Source organism: Sinocyclocheilus rhinocerous, unplaced genomic scaffold, assembly GCF_001515625.1.
Source record: "Sinocyclocheilus rhinocerous isolate Xijiao unplaced genomic scaffold, SAMN03320098_v1.1 scaffold113, whole genome shotgun sequence".
NCBI classification, from domain to species: Eukaryota; Metazoa; Chordata; class Actinopteri; order Cypriniformes; family Cyprinidae; genus Sinocyclocheilus; species Sinocyclocheilus rhinocerous.
The window spans coordinates 1,016,016-1,035,156 of record NW_015646846.1 but is presented as its reverse complement, the minus strand read 5'-3'; the positions used below and the strand labels follow the sequence as shown (position 1 = coordinate 1,035,156).

The window sequence follows — 19,141 nt, the reverse complement described above, 5'->3', positions numbered from 1 at the left end:
ATATATATATATATATATATTTACAGTACCTCCGATTCTTGCAGTGACAATGAAAAGCAAAAAAATAAATCAGACAGAAGCGAAAGCAAACAGAGATGTCAGCTGGAGACTAAGACCGGATCAGCTAAATGAGAGTCGTATTACACACAATTTGCCATCGATGCAAGATGCTGTGGCACTTATTTATTTTGTGCCGCTATGCTGCGCCTGCACTGATTAGCTACTGGTAAACCTCGCCTGTCACCGGCGGTTAAAGAGAAAGAGGGGGAAGAAAAGAGAAGGGAAGCAGGAGGAGGTGGGATGAGTCTTCTGAAACATTTGACGCTTGAAACATGTCAAGCTTCAGTAATGACTGCTAATGTGCATGAACGGAAAGCTCAAGCTAACTCACATGGAAAAGAAGAAAAACTGCACAAAACCCATCCATGGCTTATATCAGCTGTGGCAGGATGGTGGTCAAATATTTATGTGATTATTGTGCTCATGCATATGTGTCTGGCAGAACGAATCACGTTCAAAGATGCATGCGGTGTGCTGAGTGTTGAAATCATGTGGATTGAGAAGGACTATAGAGTTGTGGTCTCTTTTAAGCTTAACATAATTTCTCACTTCACTAACTCAGGGTCATAATCTCAGCTGCTGCTGATTTACTGTCACATTAGGAGTCAAATCAAAGCGACTTAAGTGAATTTTTATGTCTTCTTGGAGGATTTTTGCTTCTAAAAAGCAGTTTTATTTTAGCGAGTCACAGTAAGGATGGATTGACACCGAGCACAAAGTACATGAGGAGTTTCAGGGGGTTCAACTTGGCTAATCTGTTGAGGTTCATCATCAGGGCACCTGTTTGAAAACCATCAATATTTTATTCACTTCAATAAGGTGAAGCTAATGGCAAAGAAACACTACAGATTAAAGTTTTGAACTACAGTTAAATTTGTGTATTTTTTTAAATTTGTGTATTTTTTAGTAACTTTTAAACTTATCTTTGAAATGTTGCTTGTAAAAACAATTTATGGACTGGGTTCATATGTATCACAGTTTCTTCAAAAATATTAAGCAGAACAACTGTTTTCAGTGTTGATAATAAAAAAAAAATGCTTCTTGAGCATCAAATCATGATTTCTGAAGGATCATTTGACACTGAAGACTGGAGTAATATCTGCTGAAAATTCAGTTTTGTCATTACAGAAATAAATTACATTTTAAAACATATTCACATAGAAAATAGTTATTTTAAATTGTAATAATACTTCACAATATTGCGGTTTACTGTATTTTTGATCGAATAAATGCAGCCTCCGTGAGCATAAGGAACTTGATTCAAAAACATAAAAAAAACAACAACTTTGAACAATACAATAAAAACCTTTGAACAGTAGTGTATATATAAAATGTGCACCCTGGTCTGGGGACAAAAAAGCGCAGACCTGGTTGGAGTCTGGATCAACAAAGGATCAAATGACATAGTGTGAGAGGAAAATCAATGAACACATTTCTGCCTCAGTCACTCGTAAAGAGCCACTAAACACTATTCCCTTTCCCTGTCCACTGACCCCACTTACCCGTGCCATGTTACAGATCCTAAAAATGCGATTGATAATGTCCTCGTCAATGTCAGCGGAGATGAATTCAGCCTGAATGGGGCCGTAGCAGCAGGAGCCTTTTTCTGGCCAGTACTGCATGCAGAGCTGCAGCGAGGGAGAGAATTACAGCAAATCAGTACACTGAACAGAAGTTCACATCCAGACAACGTGACTCAATAATGTACTTTGAAATCTAAAGAGTGCAAGAGAAAATGGAAATAACTCAATAATTCTAAAGTCCACTAATCTGAACTCAAATTGCAGTGTGCCAAAGAAATCTGTTCCAATGATCTCTTACTTACTCAAACTTAAATGAGCCACATTATGATGAATCCAATTTCCCTTGATCTTCTCAGATAAAAGAATATAAGAATATACTGTAACTTTCAGAACTCCAATCTTCCACCCAACTGAAAAAAGACCATTTATTGAAACTAAACAACTGAAACATCTAATTTATAACTTTTCTGACATTTCTGGAAAAAAGGTTATGTTATAAAAAAAGTTGCATCATTTAAAAAAAAAATTATATTAGTTATATTTCATATATATACTACCATTCAAAAGTTTGGGGTTTGTACTATTTTATGCTCAACAAGGCTAAATTTATTTAATTAAAAATATAGTAAAAACAGCAATATTGTGAAATATTATTACAATTAATGTGGCTGTTTTACTGTATATTTGAATATATTTTAAAAGGCAATTTATTATTATTGGCAAAGCTGAATTTTCAGCATCATTACTCCAGTCTTCAGTGTCACATGATCCTTCAGAAATCATTCTAATATGCTGATTTGCTGCTCAAAAAACATTTCTTCTTATTACCAATGTTGAAAATGGTTGTGCTGCTTAATATTTTTGTAGAATTCTTTTTTTAGAAGTCTTTAATGAATAGAAGGTTCAAAAGAACAGCATTTATTTGATCAATAATGTAAAACTTTTGATCAATTTATTGTGTGCTTGCTGAATAAATGCATTCATTTCTGTAAAAAAAAAAAAAAAAAAAGAGCCCAAACTTTTGAACGGTAGCGTACACTTTATATAATAAATCCCATCTTCCAACATCCAATTGCAATAGATAACAAATGGAGGTGAGGGTCAAGTACTTCACATACCTGTGCAGCATCCATTTCATTCAGCATCACAATAGTGGAGCAGTTGTAGTCGAACACTAGCCTCCAGAAGTCGGCCACAGTGTTGGGCAGAGGGTGCTGCGTTACGATGAACGCCGCCGGCTGTTTGTGGCTCTAAGACAATCAATAAGAGAACAAGTTAACTCTTCCTTCCAGCACTGAAGATGTGCCTGAACCCAACACATCCCAATGTGCCTCACATGTGTAATGACCGAAACTAAACAGAGACCTGCAGAGGGACAGGAACACAGAGACGGAGTGATAACCTTGCCAAGGGATTCATTGACAAGGACTGCAGAGACTTCGTTTGAGACAAACACACACGCTCTGCTAGCACGGGTCGGCAGTTCATTTCATTTGGCTGCTTATCTTCTTTTTTTTATCTTGTTGTTCTTTATCTGAGGTGTGTGTCTTCTGTCTTGATTATTCTTTTTGGATGCTGCGTGAAGATGCTGGTTTACGGTACGAGTGTGATTATGATCTATGTGTGGAGATTACGGAGATGTGATCTAATCATGTACTGTTAAATTGGCTTGTTTATATGAGATTGTTACTGTGTGATCTCCTGGCCGTTCTGCTCCGCTTACCTGGGATTTATTAGAGTGCACTATGGGAAGTGCTGTAATATATAATGTTTGAGTTATTTACTATAAACCATACTGCAAGTTTTAGAACTCAAAAAATTGCTCCTTAGTCCAAATAAACCATTTATCAACACTGAGCTGCAAAAAACAACTTGTTTTTCAATATTCATATCTGTGACTAGATAAAATTCATGAAGCTATGCAAACAAAAATTTGCACAAAAAACTCTACATCTATGCTTTTAATATCAATCTCAGTCATCTGTCTCAAGATGTATGTTGCACTGATCTGCTTGAAGTCTGATTCATGCGAGTGAATCAGTTAATTCTAAATGCTCCTCTGATACGTAACATTGGAAAATCCGATTTATTTAAATTCATTTATTAATTTATCATTCATTTATTCCAGTTCATTCCAGTCATTCATTTATTCCAGTTTGTTTAAACATCCTTGTAAATGAACACACTGAAAATGATTCGATTGAAAGTCCCTACATGGCATTTTAAGTCTTTTATTGCAAAATGTTTTGTTTTTTAGTTGTATATAGTGTACATTTTGATGTCACAGTTTGAAATTATCATTCTATTTGAGTTTATTCACTCAAAACCCTTTGTGTCTTTTAAGTAACTTTAATGTAGCTAGCTACTTGTTAGCAGCTTATAGCTGACTTCCTTTTCAAAAGAGTAGATTGACTCTAATTTAATTACTTTAAATTACAAGTAGCCTGTAGCTTCAAGCTACATTTTAAAAGCAGTTTCTCCATAGAGTACAGACAGCAAAGACCTGCAAACAAACGTACAGCAAAATGGCAAGCGTCAGCAATTTATTTGTGGTCATTGTGAACGCTCCTCTTAGTTTAAAAAAATGGCCCGTTTAATCCTAAGTGTTGGAAGGATGCAACATGAATGAATATCTAAATTCTGACTAAAATGACTAAATTATGAAATTACAAATTATGTTTGGGTGTATTATCAGTGGAAAAATATATAATATGACCCCTTTAAAGTTCAATGCAAGATTGACAACAATGTAACTATACTAGATTTTTACATTAAACAAAGTAGGCCAGGTGACCTCTAACAAAAGCGATCAAACTTACATCCATCAGTGCTGCATTGATGTAATTGCTAGACTCGCCGTCAACAGAAATGAGGAAAGGCAGGCAGCGGTCCACCGCGAGGACGTCCATGCTGCGGTTCTTATCGTGGTTACGCGGGAGCAGACCTACGCTGCAGTCCTCCGGACGGACACGCGGTGTCACTATATTCAGAGTCTGAAGAAGAAGACATGAAGGACTGTAACATACACCTTTAAAACATAGAAGAACATTAGGCTGCTCTTGGTCTTACTTGGGGAAAAATGGTGCCTTTATAAAAACCAATTCCGCTCGCACTGCTGGTCCAACCACAAGCAATGCAAATATTTTAGCAAACTGAAGGTCAGTCATTACTTATGTATAAGACATACTGAAGAACAGAGACGTTGAGGGAGAGAGAGACAGACAGTGAAAAATAGCTTACAACAGAGAAAGATGCTGCGCTAGATAGAAAACGAAAGATCTGGGAGGAAAGAAAGATAGAAACATATTCATCATATTTTATGAGACACCTCACACACAGATCTGAAGCTTTGCTTCCCCCTCAGACGGTAGTGGCTCGCTCATTTCACAGGGAATACAAAACAGAAAGGCACCATGAAAAGAAATAGCTCAGCTCTGGGCTTTACGAGGCTCTAGCAGTTCGCCGATGGCTTGTAAAGAAATGCTTTCTCCCAAGACGTTTGAGTCACGGTGTCTTTACTCACCTGTCTCATCTAAATGCGTTAAGGACGCCGCAGCATTGACTTATTCAAAAGCGCTTCGAATTTCGGAGTAATCAAGATGAAATCACACCAGAGAGCTTGATAAAGTTGTTAGAAATATAGCTGTGAGGCCTTCAGCCATAATAGAGGACTACCAATCGAAAGCAAAAACTCTGGAGGATTCAGTAAATTAGGCTTCCACGTGGGCTACTCGTGTAGCTGCAGGAACACGAAGCATGAAGCTTAAAAAAATGTATGTTCTTACTGTTTTTAAGATTCTCTTTAGTATCTCATTTGCTCCTCCTAGACTGTAATGAGATTGAATGATGAGCAAATGGAGGTTGATCTACTGAGAAATCAGATTTCTATAGTGTCACAGATTGTGCTCAAAGTCTGAAATCAAATCTCACTATGAACTCAAACATTTCTCTTCAAGTTCTTGAAAGACTAAATGATCTGAGGTATGCTATCCACAATAATGTTTTAGGTCTTTACTTTTACTGCATGTCTGTAATTGTCTCATTTGTGTCTCCTGGGCTATGAAAGAGCAATTTCCCTCTGGACATATTAATTCACTTATTGTTTTGCTGTGCAAAGCGTTAACTGTTGTACTGATGGTATGGTCACATTTTAGAAGCAATCTACATAAGAAAAAACCAATCCATTTGTGTAGACTGCTCACCTGAAACTCATCTTTGATCTGGCTGGAGTTGGTCTGAGGGTCCAGTCTGCTGATGTTGTAGTAGATGGCTCTGAATTCACACACTGGGATAGCCGTGTTCCCACACAAACATGCTTCCAGTATGGCATCATGCACAAACACATACTGCTCCTGCAGAGAGAGAGACATAGAGATCAACACTCTCTATGTCCAATACTGTGGATGTCTTACCATGAGACACTTCTTTCAAAAACATAAAAAAAAACATCTGAACGGTAGTCTTTATACCTGTATGTGTGTGTGTGTGTGTGTTCTAAAAAACATAGTTTAATTTATTTTAACCAGTTTAATATTTAAATGTAATGCAATATCATATTTACAATTCAACCCTACTGAAGTCACTTTTAATTATCTTGCTGATTCAAAATTATTCAGACAGCCGGTAGCTTGTAGGCCACTTGAGGAAACCTCCCTTTGGCATTTTAGCGCCTTTTTTAATAATAAAAACAATAATCACAGCTCTAAAATAATTAAGGGCTTGATTTAAACGTTTACATTTTCAAACCAGCCAATCTAGGTAATTCATGAACATCCAAACACATACGTTTAAAAAGCCTGAGCTCAAGTTGAGAGTGATCGCCGCACAGCATCATAGCAAATCATCAGGGAAATATGGAGTTGATACTCCCCACAAATGTCAGTATGAGAGCGGTGCATGAACATTGATGCATGAAGCACAATTTGCTGATGGCGAAATGACTCCAGCCTCAAGGATGTTTTACATGGATTACAGCGTTGCAGCTTCTGATGCCGAAATCCTGTGGTGACAGCAACGTCCCCCAAAACCGTTCCAACTGCGGCCTTAAAAATAAGATCAAGGGGGCACTCAAAGCACCATCCCCATCCTGCAGCTAATATTAAACTCCTTCATAAACCCCGGCCCTGAATATGAGACGGAATTATCCATATTTTAACTCAACAATGCCTCCGGCTTAAAGGTTTGAATGTTAATGTAGGCCTTTGATCCACGCTAAGCTAAAGTCAAGCTGAGCTGACCTCTCGTACCTATCACTCCATAACCTGGTGAGCACTTCTGCGTAGGGCTGAGGACAAAAGACGAGGAAAAAGCCTTTTAAAAGATTAATTGCTGTGTGTTGTGTCAGTGGAGGATTAGCTTTGAATGGAGCTGCAGGCTGACACAAATTGCCTCCCAGAAACCATTATCCCCACCACTGTGTTTAGTGTTAGTCTTTTAAAAGCATGCTGTCCTCATCGCAAAAAACATGTAATATTAGAATGGATCGAATAAAATGGCATGTTGACTTGATATAGTGTGTTATTTAGTGAGCATAAATAATAATAATTCTAATAATTATTATTAATATTTAAACAACAATAATTTATTATTATAAATAATAAAATAATAATTCATAATTGTACTAAATAATTCAGCACAATGGGTTTTCACATCAAATGCTTGAATGGTTTTCAAAAAAAGAACGAATTTTCATTCACCACTAGGGGGCATGACTTTGAATTCCAACATCCAGTAAATTCTGGGTAGGAGATCTGCCTGTCAAAGCCAAGGTAATTTCTTGTTCTGGCTGTTCTGATGTTACAGTGTGGAGATTAATGTAGGGAAGAGAAAGGTTATCTAAGTTTTAAACTGAAAACAGATGGCTTCAATATCATCTTCACAGACTGGAGAGCTTAGTAGAAGGCTATGTGAGTATGAGTGAGGTTCTGAGGGCGTGATTGAGAAGTAAGTAAACTAGTGAATGGGTTAGTAAATGACTGCGTGTGTGAGTGAATCATTTAATATATGGATGAATGAGTAAATGAGTGAGTATATAGGCTGTGCATAATCTGGCTGCCTGAATGAAGCTTAACAGGCAGCAAGGTGCATTCTGCTCACCTCCGTCTGGACCATGTTGACTCTCTGTGAGCGCAGCTCTCTGATGCAGTTGAAGATGTCCACCACACCCTCACTCTCTGCCATGTCCAACATAATGTCCACTGCAATGAAGCAGCCTGTTCTTCCAGCACCAGCACTGCAGAAATTACACAAGAACAGGTTTATGTGAGGCTTTTGAACGCACAATCTATCTATCTATCTATCTATCTATCTATCTTATGAATGTGTTGTGTAATATCTATATATATATTACACAACACATTCACAAGACTGAGATTTCTGCTAAGATCCAAATGTTAGGTGTTACGAAAACAAGGTTCTGGCAGACCAAGATGCTTGTGTGTGTGAGAGAGCATTTGGACAGAAGATGTGCCATCAGTCACTCTAAAATGACACACTCACACACACACAAATACAGAGCAACTCCACGGTGTCACAGATTGGCCGACGGTGATTAATGGTGCGAGCGGTAAACAACTGACAAAAAGAAAGCAAGGGACGGAGAGGGAGAGACAGGGAGGATGTCCTTTACACCTCACATCCTCAGTCATTCATTCACTATTATCATCATCCCCAAATTACCATAAGTTATAAGCATACTGTATCATAATTGATATTCATCGTAACTGATACTCAAATTTCTAAGGCTTCTAAATGATCTACATGATCAAAACTTTTCTAAAAAAAAAAAAAGAAAAAAAAAAAGAAACAGTTGTACACATTCTACTACATGCCTTCTGTTGCCTAAATTGATAGTTTATGTTTTTTAGCAAGTAAAATGCCTTTTAGTATAATAGTGAATATGTCTCTCTTCAGGTCGTGGTTCTTCCTTTGCCTTGAAATCTTGTGAAATAAATATACAGATTTTTATAAAGTAAACATAAGAATACATTTTATATTGTTAGTAATATTTCAAGATGAACATGTATTGGACTGAAGCAACAATCATTAATGTACAGTATTGCATTGCATTATATGTTTTTTCCCCTATAATATAAACTACAGAGCTTTGATCATAAAACTACAGATATTTCTATGCATTTTATGTAAGTAGTCTGCTATATTGATATAAAGATCTCACTGTTTTACATTGTTTTAGACTTTGTCTTGTTTCAAAACACTTTCATAAAAAAAAAAGATTTGATCATGAAAAAATGATCATTTATTATGTCAGGATTTACAGGATTAATACATGCAACACTGTTTTTAATCAAATTGGTAAAAATTACACACTAAGAAACCTCAAAAATGACAACAGAGCTTCTTAAATGAACCATATTACTCTTACACTGTAAGTCCTCAGATGTCATATGATAATTTTGCGTTGGAAACAGTCCAAAATGTAATGTTATTCACTGGTAATCTTCCCCTCCACTATAGATCTCAAATTATTATTATTTTTTATTTTTTTACTTTTGTACATTACAGTTTAATATGGTATGTCAGTTTGTGTTGTGTCAGGTTTGATGACAGTGACCAACATTATTGGTGCTCACATATCCTATTACTGACTTTAACCCTGCGAGCTGCAAGGGCATTCTGCTAAAACTCCTCTTGTGTTTCATGGAAGTAAGAAGGAACATTTGGAATGTTCTGAAAAACTATTGCTTGAATCAAAATCTTAATCTCTGCACCACGAGCACTTGACACTTGGGCTAATCCGCTCTGAAAGTTTCTTTGTCACATCTGCTTCGTCTCTGGGATTGCAGGGCCGACTGCAAATTTACACTGCCACTTCACAGTCTCCTGCTGTCACCTTTCATTCTCAAACCTTCTTCCCACACGGCCCCCAATTACTCCCCACAATTGTGAGAGCGAGTCTGTCTATCCGTGCGTCCATCTGTGAGCACGACGTGGCCATGTTGTGGACAGATTCATGGGTGAATGTCTATCCATGTGCCGAAGCGTCCTACGTTTGTGTGAGAATGTGAGTGTGAAAATCATCTTCTCTTCTACCTCCCTGGGTTCTTTTACTTGTTACATGAGAAGTTAGTTATGCTGCCCAGCAAGTGCTCATCTGGACTGCCAAACGTTTGAGATAACATAAATATGTTTAAATACATTTAACGCAATCAATGCATTCACCTAATTTCACATTAAAGCGGTTTCAATTCACTCTACTCTCTTACTAAAGACTCATGTGACATGCTTTCATTTATCTGTAAATGATGGTGAAAGACCTTCTGAAGGGCAATGTTTGTAGGGTGGAATTTAACATCAACATATAAATATCATCTACAAGATCACATAGAGAGACCAGAACATTCTAAACACTTGTGGGTGGCAGTTTTTAGTATTATTTGTAAAACCATTATAATATTTATTAATAACTTTTTTTCAAATATATTTTCAGTTTTCATTTTAATTTTTCATAATTTTGTCATTTTTATAATTTTCTAAATAATATTTAAGTTTTATTTAGTTTCAGTTTTAGTTGTAGTAACTGTAGCATTTCATCTTATTTATTTCAGTTAGTTGCCAAGACAACACTTCTAGTTTTTAAAGTTGTAATATGTAATATTTTCATTTTATTTTATTTTATTTTTTATTTCAGCTCTTTCAATTAATGAAAATTTATTTTTAATAGTTTTAGTTAGCAATAACACTAGTGGATGGGCTCTTTTGACTTTAGCCAGTAAGCAACCTCTCAAAAACCCTAGTAACTACCTAGCATTTATTCTAAAATTCGAAATAATCAACAGACCTCTCACCGTTGATTCATAATCACACCATGAGTCCAACTTCAAACCAGAACCTTTGACTTACAATAAATGTAATTCAGAAGAGTGAGAAAGGGACATAAGGAAGTAAATGCAAGAGAGGTTTAGATAAGAGCGCACCTGCAGTGTACCACGATGGGTCCTGCGTCTGGAGCATTGAGGAACTTGACCTGGCGGATGAAGCCCAGCAGGCCTGTGGCGTAGCAGGGAACACCATGATCAGGCCAGCTGGTGAAATGGAACTGCCGGATTTCTCGAATCTCATGGTGACCCTTCTGCAAACAGGAGCATGTGGTGAGCTTAATATCAACAGGTGTCATCATCTGAGGGTAAGAGGCAGGTGATCATGGTAGAAGATGGCTAGGATTACAAGACCCAATAAATGCATGTCAATAACAATCAACACCATGTAGTTTTTTTTATAATTTTTGTTTTTTTGTGAGTGTATACAGTTTAAATACCATGATACCATGGCCACAACATTATGGACAGCAAAACAAAATAACTTTTAGAACTTTGTGATCTTCCCTAAAATTAGTGCAGAAAATATGATGAAATGTCAGTCAGGGCCTCATGGTCAAGTGTCCGAACCACTGCACAACTACACATGTGGTTCGAGCTGTGTGAGCGCTGAGGCTTTTCACACACCGTGTTGTGTTACAGTAGAAACATTTTCCCATTACTTCCTTACTAACACTTAATGCTCTGATAAGCTTTTAATTATAATTTGGGATTGAGAGCGGCATAATCCATGCCTGGAGGTACTGATACCACCATGCGAGGATCTGTGTAGCCATTTAATGCAGCTTGTGTGTGTGTCTGGAGAGTGTGTGTGTAACTGCGCTGCTATAGATGACGAGAGGTAACGGAAAAAAAAAAACAGAAGTCTCTCTGATGTCCAACAATTGAAATCCATGAATGCAATCCATACCTAGACACATAAGAACACTCAAAAATGGTCTTAAGGAAGAGTTAACTAATCCATCTAAAGCTGAATATTAATAACACCTTTCATAACATTTGACCACGACACTCTTGAAATCTAGAATACTACAATATGAGGGATTTGTGTCACAGATCTCTCCAAGAGGAACATGTAAATAAAAAAATAAAAACATTTCAATTAAAGAAAATTAAAGAAAGGGGGGGGGGGTGTCCTTAATTGTGACACAATGCAAAAACAAACAAACACCCTTAATGGTCCTAAAATTAGGTTTCATTTCCTAATGCAAAATATAATTTATGAAATATAATATATACATAATACACTAATATATAACTATACAATCTAAAAATACAATTTATATTAAATAACCTTTAAAAATGTAGTTTTTTTTGTTTGTTTTTGAGATGAAATGTGGCCCAGACATGTTTTCATTAGATTTAAACATCTGAGAATCAGGAGACTTAAGCAAAAGTCCCTGTTTGATATCCATTTGATCTCATTGCTGTCTAAGAGAAACCAGAAAACATCTCTTGTCATTTGAGACTAGAACATCACCCACTCATTATGAAGCACAACTATGCGGCGAGAGGAGGATGTACCCTAACAACTCTCTTTCAAAGTTGAGGAAGCATTTGAAAGGCAGCAGCCTCGTGAGACAGATGGATTGAGTGATTTAAGAAAGTTGCTGATGACATGCTGTTCCATACTGCATTCTCCCCCTCAAAAACGACTCCCAAACACTAATTTCTCCCACTATCAAAGCTTCCCTACATCTGTTCCGTTTGGATTACAACACTCAACAACAAAACTCTACCCGTTCCTAAGAGCTTTTTTTTGCAAAATTTTGTCTGTTGGCTTATGTTAAGATCTCATAAAGTTTGTTTGTTATAACATTGTGGTTATGTTTTTTTAATTTATGCATGATCTGACGTCAAGCTGTTCCTGAATGATAAGAACAATACAAGTGATTGAGTGAGAGATGCATTATGGGCTTAAACACAAGCTGATGGTTCATATGGTATGGATGAACATGAGACTGAACAAAGAGATGCATGCAGAGAGTGCTAAAAAGTTTATTTTTTGTAATGTACTTGAGAAACAGTTAAAAAATAATTTTAAAATATAATTTAAAAAAATTACTTATATATGTATTATATATGTGTGTACACACGTATGTATATTTTTTTCTCATTTTTAAAATGACTTTATTATTATTTGTTTTTATTTTTAACATTCTTTTTTATTTCTATAAATACTCTTAAATTGTTTATTAAACATTCATTATTACATGGCTCTGTGGAATACTTGATTCTGATCGGTCAGTCGCGACATTCTGAGGTATGTTATTCCTTGATAACAACCGGTAAAAGCTGATAACACAGGCTCATCCGGGTAACTGAAGTCGGTGCTATACGCTTGCTAAGAACAGTTTTTATTGGTGGAAGCTTTGCTTTTGGTTAGCTAATAAAATATTAAAACTCAATTCAATATTATGTGTACAATTATTTAATTATGTCATCCTGGTATCACTCTCTCGTTTCATACAAACGTAGCTGCTTACATTTTGCGACGATTGTTTTGCACACTGTAATGGATTATAAGATATAACTAACAAACTGGTAAGATTTAAAAAAATTTTCATCTTAAATATCTTTTATCGCCATAATTATTTATGTGGTGAAATGTCGTGTAATAAGTGGTTTGACTGCACCGTATCCCTTAAATGTCCGTCTAGTTTGAACTTGCCGCTTGCTCACAACTGCTGTCTTCACGGAAGATTTGCGTTCAAATATTTCAACTCAAATCAATATTTTGTGTCTAATTATTTACTTATGTGGCAAGTAGCCGTGTAATACGCGGGATAATGTACATCCAGCCGGTTGTTATCACAGAATAACCCCCTTCAGGGTCATACAAGACCCCAACCAGCTGGATGTACATTTTCCCTTACATTACATGCAGGCATATTACATGGAATTTTAGAAAATTCCATTTTAGAAGCATTTGCTTGTAAACTGATACAAGGAAACTGAGAACACCCGAGCAATGAAAAAGAACAAACTGAGACATTTCATATGAGTGCAGATGGGTTTTTACCTTCTGAACAGTAAAAGTCCTGATCACATATTCTGCAAGAGGCTCCGTTTCAATCAGCGTCACTTTGATGTCTCCATACAGCTCGGTCTCATCAGGCCAATACCGGACACATTTCACCTAAATGGACACATAGGAACCCGCACATACACATTATTACACAACACCTGCATCTTGATTTGTCTGGGTATTACTCTATTTTACAGCAAGGTCTAAGTCAAATTGGCATTTGCAGAAACTGTATTATTAAACAAGTCCCTGATGGCATTTTGAAAACACAGAGAGGTGTAATTGGCCACCTGTCAGACAGGATGTTATCTCTGAATGAACAACCCCTGTGGTCCGAGTTCACTGGAGCCAATCATTGAACACCTCTCAATTATATTCAACATGACATCAAACTGCTCTCGTTGGGGATATTGTGAAGGACTTGTGCACATCATTGTGCTCGATTTTAGGATGTCCTCCAAAATGCTTGACTCACTCGCTTAAAGTTTCCCTTGTATATAAAGCAACTTCCTGTTATGCTATTTTTTGTTTTCATTTGTATTTATTTGATGGGTCAAGCTCACGAGTTCTTGACATATTTTGTGAGATTCACCAAAGTGGTTTAGACTCTTAAAAATAAAGGTTCAAAAAGTTTTTTTTTTCACAGATATGCCATAGAAGAACTTTTTTTTTCAGCAAAACGTTCTTAAAAGAACCATTTTTTTCTTGGTGTGAAGAACATTTTAATAATCTAAAGAAACTTTTTTCCACTATAAAGTATATACCGGTATATATTTGTCCGATGGAATGGTTCTATGGATGATAAAGGTTCTTCATGGAACCATAGATGCCAATAAGGAACCTGTATGTTTTAAGAGTTTACAGTGCATCTAAGATTAGGAAATGGAACCAACAACGTTGACTGTGCTTGCTATTTTCTATTCTTTGAGATACGGAAACAAATTGCACATTTGCATGGATTTCTTGTTAGATGTTACTTCCAACACCCACCTCACAGATTTATATATACACTCCATTTAACAGGGAGACCATAGTTAAATGTGTAGCAATTGGAGGAGCCTGTGATATTTATTAAGGAAAGAGATAATTACAAGAACCCTACCCTGCCCACTTCCACCAGGTTGGTTACCATGACGATACTGGCAGAATTCTCTTGCCAAATCATCCTCCAGAAATCCCTCACAGTTTCCTGCATGGGCCCTACAGGAGAGGAGGAGGTACAAATTTAGAAGATCACGCAACACTCACAAAACAACTAGAAATAAGATGCAATGTTTGCTTATGGATTCCCAGACAGTCCCTGAGGGAGAGAGCATCACAGACCAGCATGAATGTCCACACTAGTATATCATGGGTTGTTCTTTCTTTTGAAGATGGCTGACCAATGCAGGTTAACTAATCTAAAGTACTTAGTATTGTATTGTAATTTTACAGTGTATTTTTATTAATTATTTGTTTTGCACTAATAGTAATATTGCAATATTATTATTATTTTTTAAAAAGTGGCTTATGAAAATGCAAGTGGAAAGAAAATTTGGCTTGTTCAAGATGTAGATGAGTTTCTTCTTCAGAACAGATTTGGAAAGATTTAGCTCACCAATGGGTCCTCTGCAGTGAATGGGTGCCGCCAGAAGGAGAGTCCAAACAGCTGATAAAAACTTCACAATGATCGACAAGTAATTGTGGGTTATACTGTTCTGATGAAGAAATAAACTCATCTACACCTTGGATGGCCTGAGGGTGAGTAAATTTTCAGCAAATGTTCTTTTTTGAACTATTCCTTTAAACTGTTCACTTTCTGGTGTGAGTTGGTTCTTGTAAAGAGTAAATCCATGTTTGAACACCCAAATTTTTCCTCAAATCGTTCAATCCTAAAAAAGTCTTTTTTCCCCCTCCTGTGCAGATACACTGTGGGTTATACTGTTCTGATGAAGAAATAAACTCATCTACACCTTGGATGGCCTGAGGGTGAGTACATTTTCAGCAAATGTTCTTTTTTGAACTATTCCTTTAAACTGTTCACTTTATGGTGTGAGTTGGTTCTTGTAAAGAGTAAATCCATGTTTGAACACCCAAATCTTTCCTCAAATCGTTCAATCCTAAAAAAGTATTTTTTCCCCCTCCTGTGCAGATACACAAACTACAGTAAAGCTAAACATAAACTAGTTAACTACACTAACAACTGAAAAAAACAACAACAACAACAACAGCTAAATACATTAAGATTAAGGGGGCGATATCTTTTTCAATATGAAATACTAAAAACAAATGATACCATTTCTAGCAGAGCTATGCTGATATTTAGCAGTGCTTACTTTGCATAAAAACAAACAGGATCTCAAATAGGGTGACATTCAACTTAATTTACAAACATTTTACACTAATACAACCAATAAAGCTAAAAACAACCTCATTTATAAATCAGAAGCGTATGAAGTGCAAAATGAATTCGCTAGACTATAAAACTGCATGCACAAACAATGCGACTCAGCATATCTCCCAGATGCATGCTGGAAACTAGAAAAGCTATGTACACTAGTACTGTCGCTACTTTTAGTTAGCATTCAAAAGCCAACATATAGTCTACTTAATCATACTTTATATTTTGGATATAGCGACAGATGTGTAGATTGTGTTCATGTCAGAAGACTTCTTTTGGTTTTTCCGATGCTGTGCATTTGTTATGTGTTTTGTTAATTACCTTGTGTGGCTATGTAGTGCCTTGGTCTGTGGTAGCCCTGGGAAACAGAACGAAAAAGGAAGATGAAAATTATTCAAATGAAACTAATTTTTATACCTGCACAAACCGCATGCAACAATGAACTTGCTTAAAGTAAACTTTGTTTGAATCCGATTCAGCACTCAATGAGACATTGTAATTTCACCTTTCTGACGCCTTGGGTTCATTAGCATTTTAACCACTGTGAAACAAATTGGTGACCAATGTAGCCTTGCACATGTCAGGCTTTAAAGCACCGCTGCGGTTTACGACCGGGTCTGTGGTACGAGTCCGTAATTGTTTTATTATCCGGAATGAGATTGGGTGGCCTGATTATAGCTGCTGCGGGGAGAAAAGCCTCGCGCTGAAGCATATCCACACATGTTTACTTCCCATTTTGTAATGATCACAATCATATCGACTGTGTCATTATGGTGTTTAGATCAAGTTAGTGGATTTGGAGCAGCCAAGGAAGCACTTTCATTTGAGCTGTCGCTCGCTGAGGACATGGAGCATTTGCTAGAATAATTTGCAGAAACTCAGCGCAGAAATCCCCTGTATCCTTCATTCGTTTTAAGCGAAGCTCTTAGGAGCGTAGCACATAAATGTCGCATTAATCTATTAAGCCCTTCTTTGACAGCAAAGAGTGAAGTTGTTCTGACATTTTAAGGTGGTTTCACAATACACAGACTTTAAAGGTCATGAAGGTAACACTTTATTTTAAGGACCAATTCTCACCATTAACTAGTTGCTTATTAGCATGCATATTGGCTGTATATTAGTACCTATAAAGCACATATTACTGCCTTATTCTGCATGACCATATTTTAGATCCCTTAATCCTACCCCATACCTAAGCATAACAACTACCTAACTTACTATTAATAAGCAGCAAATTAGGAGTTTGTTCAGGGAAAACTCTCTATTCTAAAGTGTTACTGTCATAAATACTATGTTCAAACTTTCAGATCATTATTTCATTATCAGTATGTGAAGCTTGTTTGATGTTTTAGTTAACATGAAGTAAGGAAAATATACACTGCTATTCTAAAATGTAGGGTTCGTCTTTTAAAAGAAGTCACTTATGCCCACTAAGGCTGCATTTATTTGATTAGAAATGTAATAAATAGAGTAAAATAGTGAAATATTTTTACAATAAAAAAACTGTTTGAATATATTTTAAAATGTAATTTATTCCTGCAATGCAAAACTGAATTTTCAGTATCATTAATCTAGTCTTTAGTGTCACATGATCCTTCAGAAATCATTCGAATATGATGAATTGGTGATCAAGAAAAAGTTCTTATTAATATCTCTGTTTAAAACAGTTATGCTGCTTAATATTTTTGTGGGAATGTATATTTATTCTTCTTATTATTATTGTTTGCTGAATAGAATCTTTAAAAGAACGGCATTTATTTGACAGATTTTTTTTTTTTACTTTTCAAATTTCTTTACTGTCACTTTTTATTAATTCAATGCGTCCTTGCCGAATAAAAGTAATTAATTATAATTTTTATAATACATTTGAATAAAACATTAATGAGTTGATAAATATCATATAAATAAAGTATATTCATGAATATAAATATTTAAATGAACATATTTGAATTTCTTAAAAAAAAGAAAGATGTGTATGTATGTATAATGTGTCATACTCACGTCTATATAGTTGGCGTTTATGTAGTCAGAGTGAGGGTCTCCCTCCAGCAGTTGCAGTCGGACACGAGTGTGATCGTCTGTGGGGTCAAATATTCACAGAAGAGCCGGTCTAAAGTTACACATACACTTTAAAGGGGAGCTATATACGCATGAGCTGGCCAGGAAACAATTGCACTGTACTGTACTGTACTGTATGCACAATGTCATTAACCCACGCAGGAGTTTTGTGTGTGAAATTACTTTTGGACAGAGAAAAATCACAAACTCTACAAACATTTCTGCTAATTTGCAGTTGTAAAACCTCAGCATAACTTCCTGCATAAGGAAGACAATTACAATTTTTTAAAAAATATCTATAATGATGGGGAACAGTTTTTAAAAAAGTTTTTGTTTCTAAGCAACTCAAGTCCGGGTTCCCTCAAGTTCAGCATTGCACTCTGTGAATTGACAATAAGAATCAGACCATTTTCCCATCCAACGAAGTGGATGTGCAGTTGGCCAATGATGTAATTACTCCAGCACCACCAATCTTCATCTCTCCTTCGCTATAAACACTTGACCTGCTAATGTTTAGCACGTGTACTGTGTCTTTCCACCCTTGAAAGGTGAAGCTGCATGTCTTGGCAATTATGACAACACTTCTGGAAAAGGGGAAGAGGGTGGAAACGGAAAGAGAGGAGGGGTAGAGGAAAGGTCTGACACTAGCTCCGCAAACCCGTGTGGCGTTCTGCTTTGATCACATGGAGAATGCAAATGCGCTGTTGAGGCATGTCGACTCCAAGCCAGCGGATGTTCTCTGATGGCAGGCAGCTCTGCAGAATCCCTCCTGATTTCTCTCCGTCTTTCTGTTTTTTCGTTCCGAGGAGAAGCAGGTCCATGTCTCCAGCTGTAAGTGGGTCGTGAAGGTTGTTTACTTTCAGACAGCCCCTCCTTCCTGTCCAAACCTGCTGCGTTTCTTATTCTGCCTGCTCAAAATTCACCAACTTATATATTTTTTAACTTCAGACTTTATTTGCTCCTTCTCTCTCGCTCGCCTCACAAACATCAGCTGTCTCTCACCGGCGCTTTGGTCTGTCTGCTGACCTCTCTGCTCCCCGAAAGGGAATATGCGCGAGGGAAGCAGAAAAGAGGGAAATGGAGGGATGTGGAAAGAGAGCGAGAGAAAGAGACGGGGCTAATTAGACGCCACTGAGTCCGTTGTCATAACAGCAAGTGCTCGGCAGGGATCTTCTCCGCAGTGAGGGGCCAGACACAAAGCTCTAATTGGGAGAGAATGACCCGACTACAGAAGAGTGCCGTGATGCATGGGTAC

At 36.8% G+C, this 19,141-nt stretch overlaps 1 protein-coding gene across 1 annotated transcript in view; it reads right to left on the bottom strand.

The window, feature by feature from the left end:
* LOC107708049 (receptor-type tyrosine-protein phosphatase T-like) overlaps positions 1-19,141 on the bottom strand; it is a 259,431-nt gene that overhangs the window by 6,290 nt on the left and 234,000 nt on the right. Inside the window, exons 22-31 of the mRNA XM_016512197.1 lie at positions 17,830-17,906; positions 16,150-16,186; positions 14,551-14,648; positions 13,443-13,559; positions 10,520-10,674; positions 7,680-7,815; positions 5,786-5,935; positions 4,403-4,576; positions 2,702-2,833; positions 1,563-1,688 (exon numbers count right to left, since the gene is read on the bottom strand). Coding sequence (XP_016367683.1) covers positions 1,563-1,688; positions 2,702-2,833; positions 4,403-4,576; positions 5,786-5,935; positions 7,680-7,815; positions 10,520-10,674; positions 13,443-13,559; positions 14,551-14,648; positions 16,150-16,186; positions 17,830-17,906 — 1,202 coding nt within the window. The remainder of the gene's footprint in view (positions 1-1,562; positions 1,689-2,701; positions 2,834-4,402; positions 4,577-5,785; positions 5,936-7,679; positions 7,816-10,519; positions 10,675-13,442; positions 13,560-14,550; positions 14,649-16,149; positions 16,187-17,829; positions 17,907-19,141) is intronic.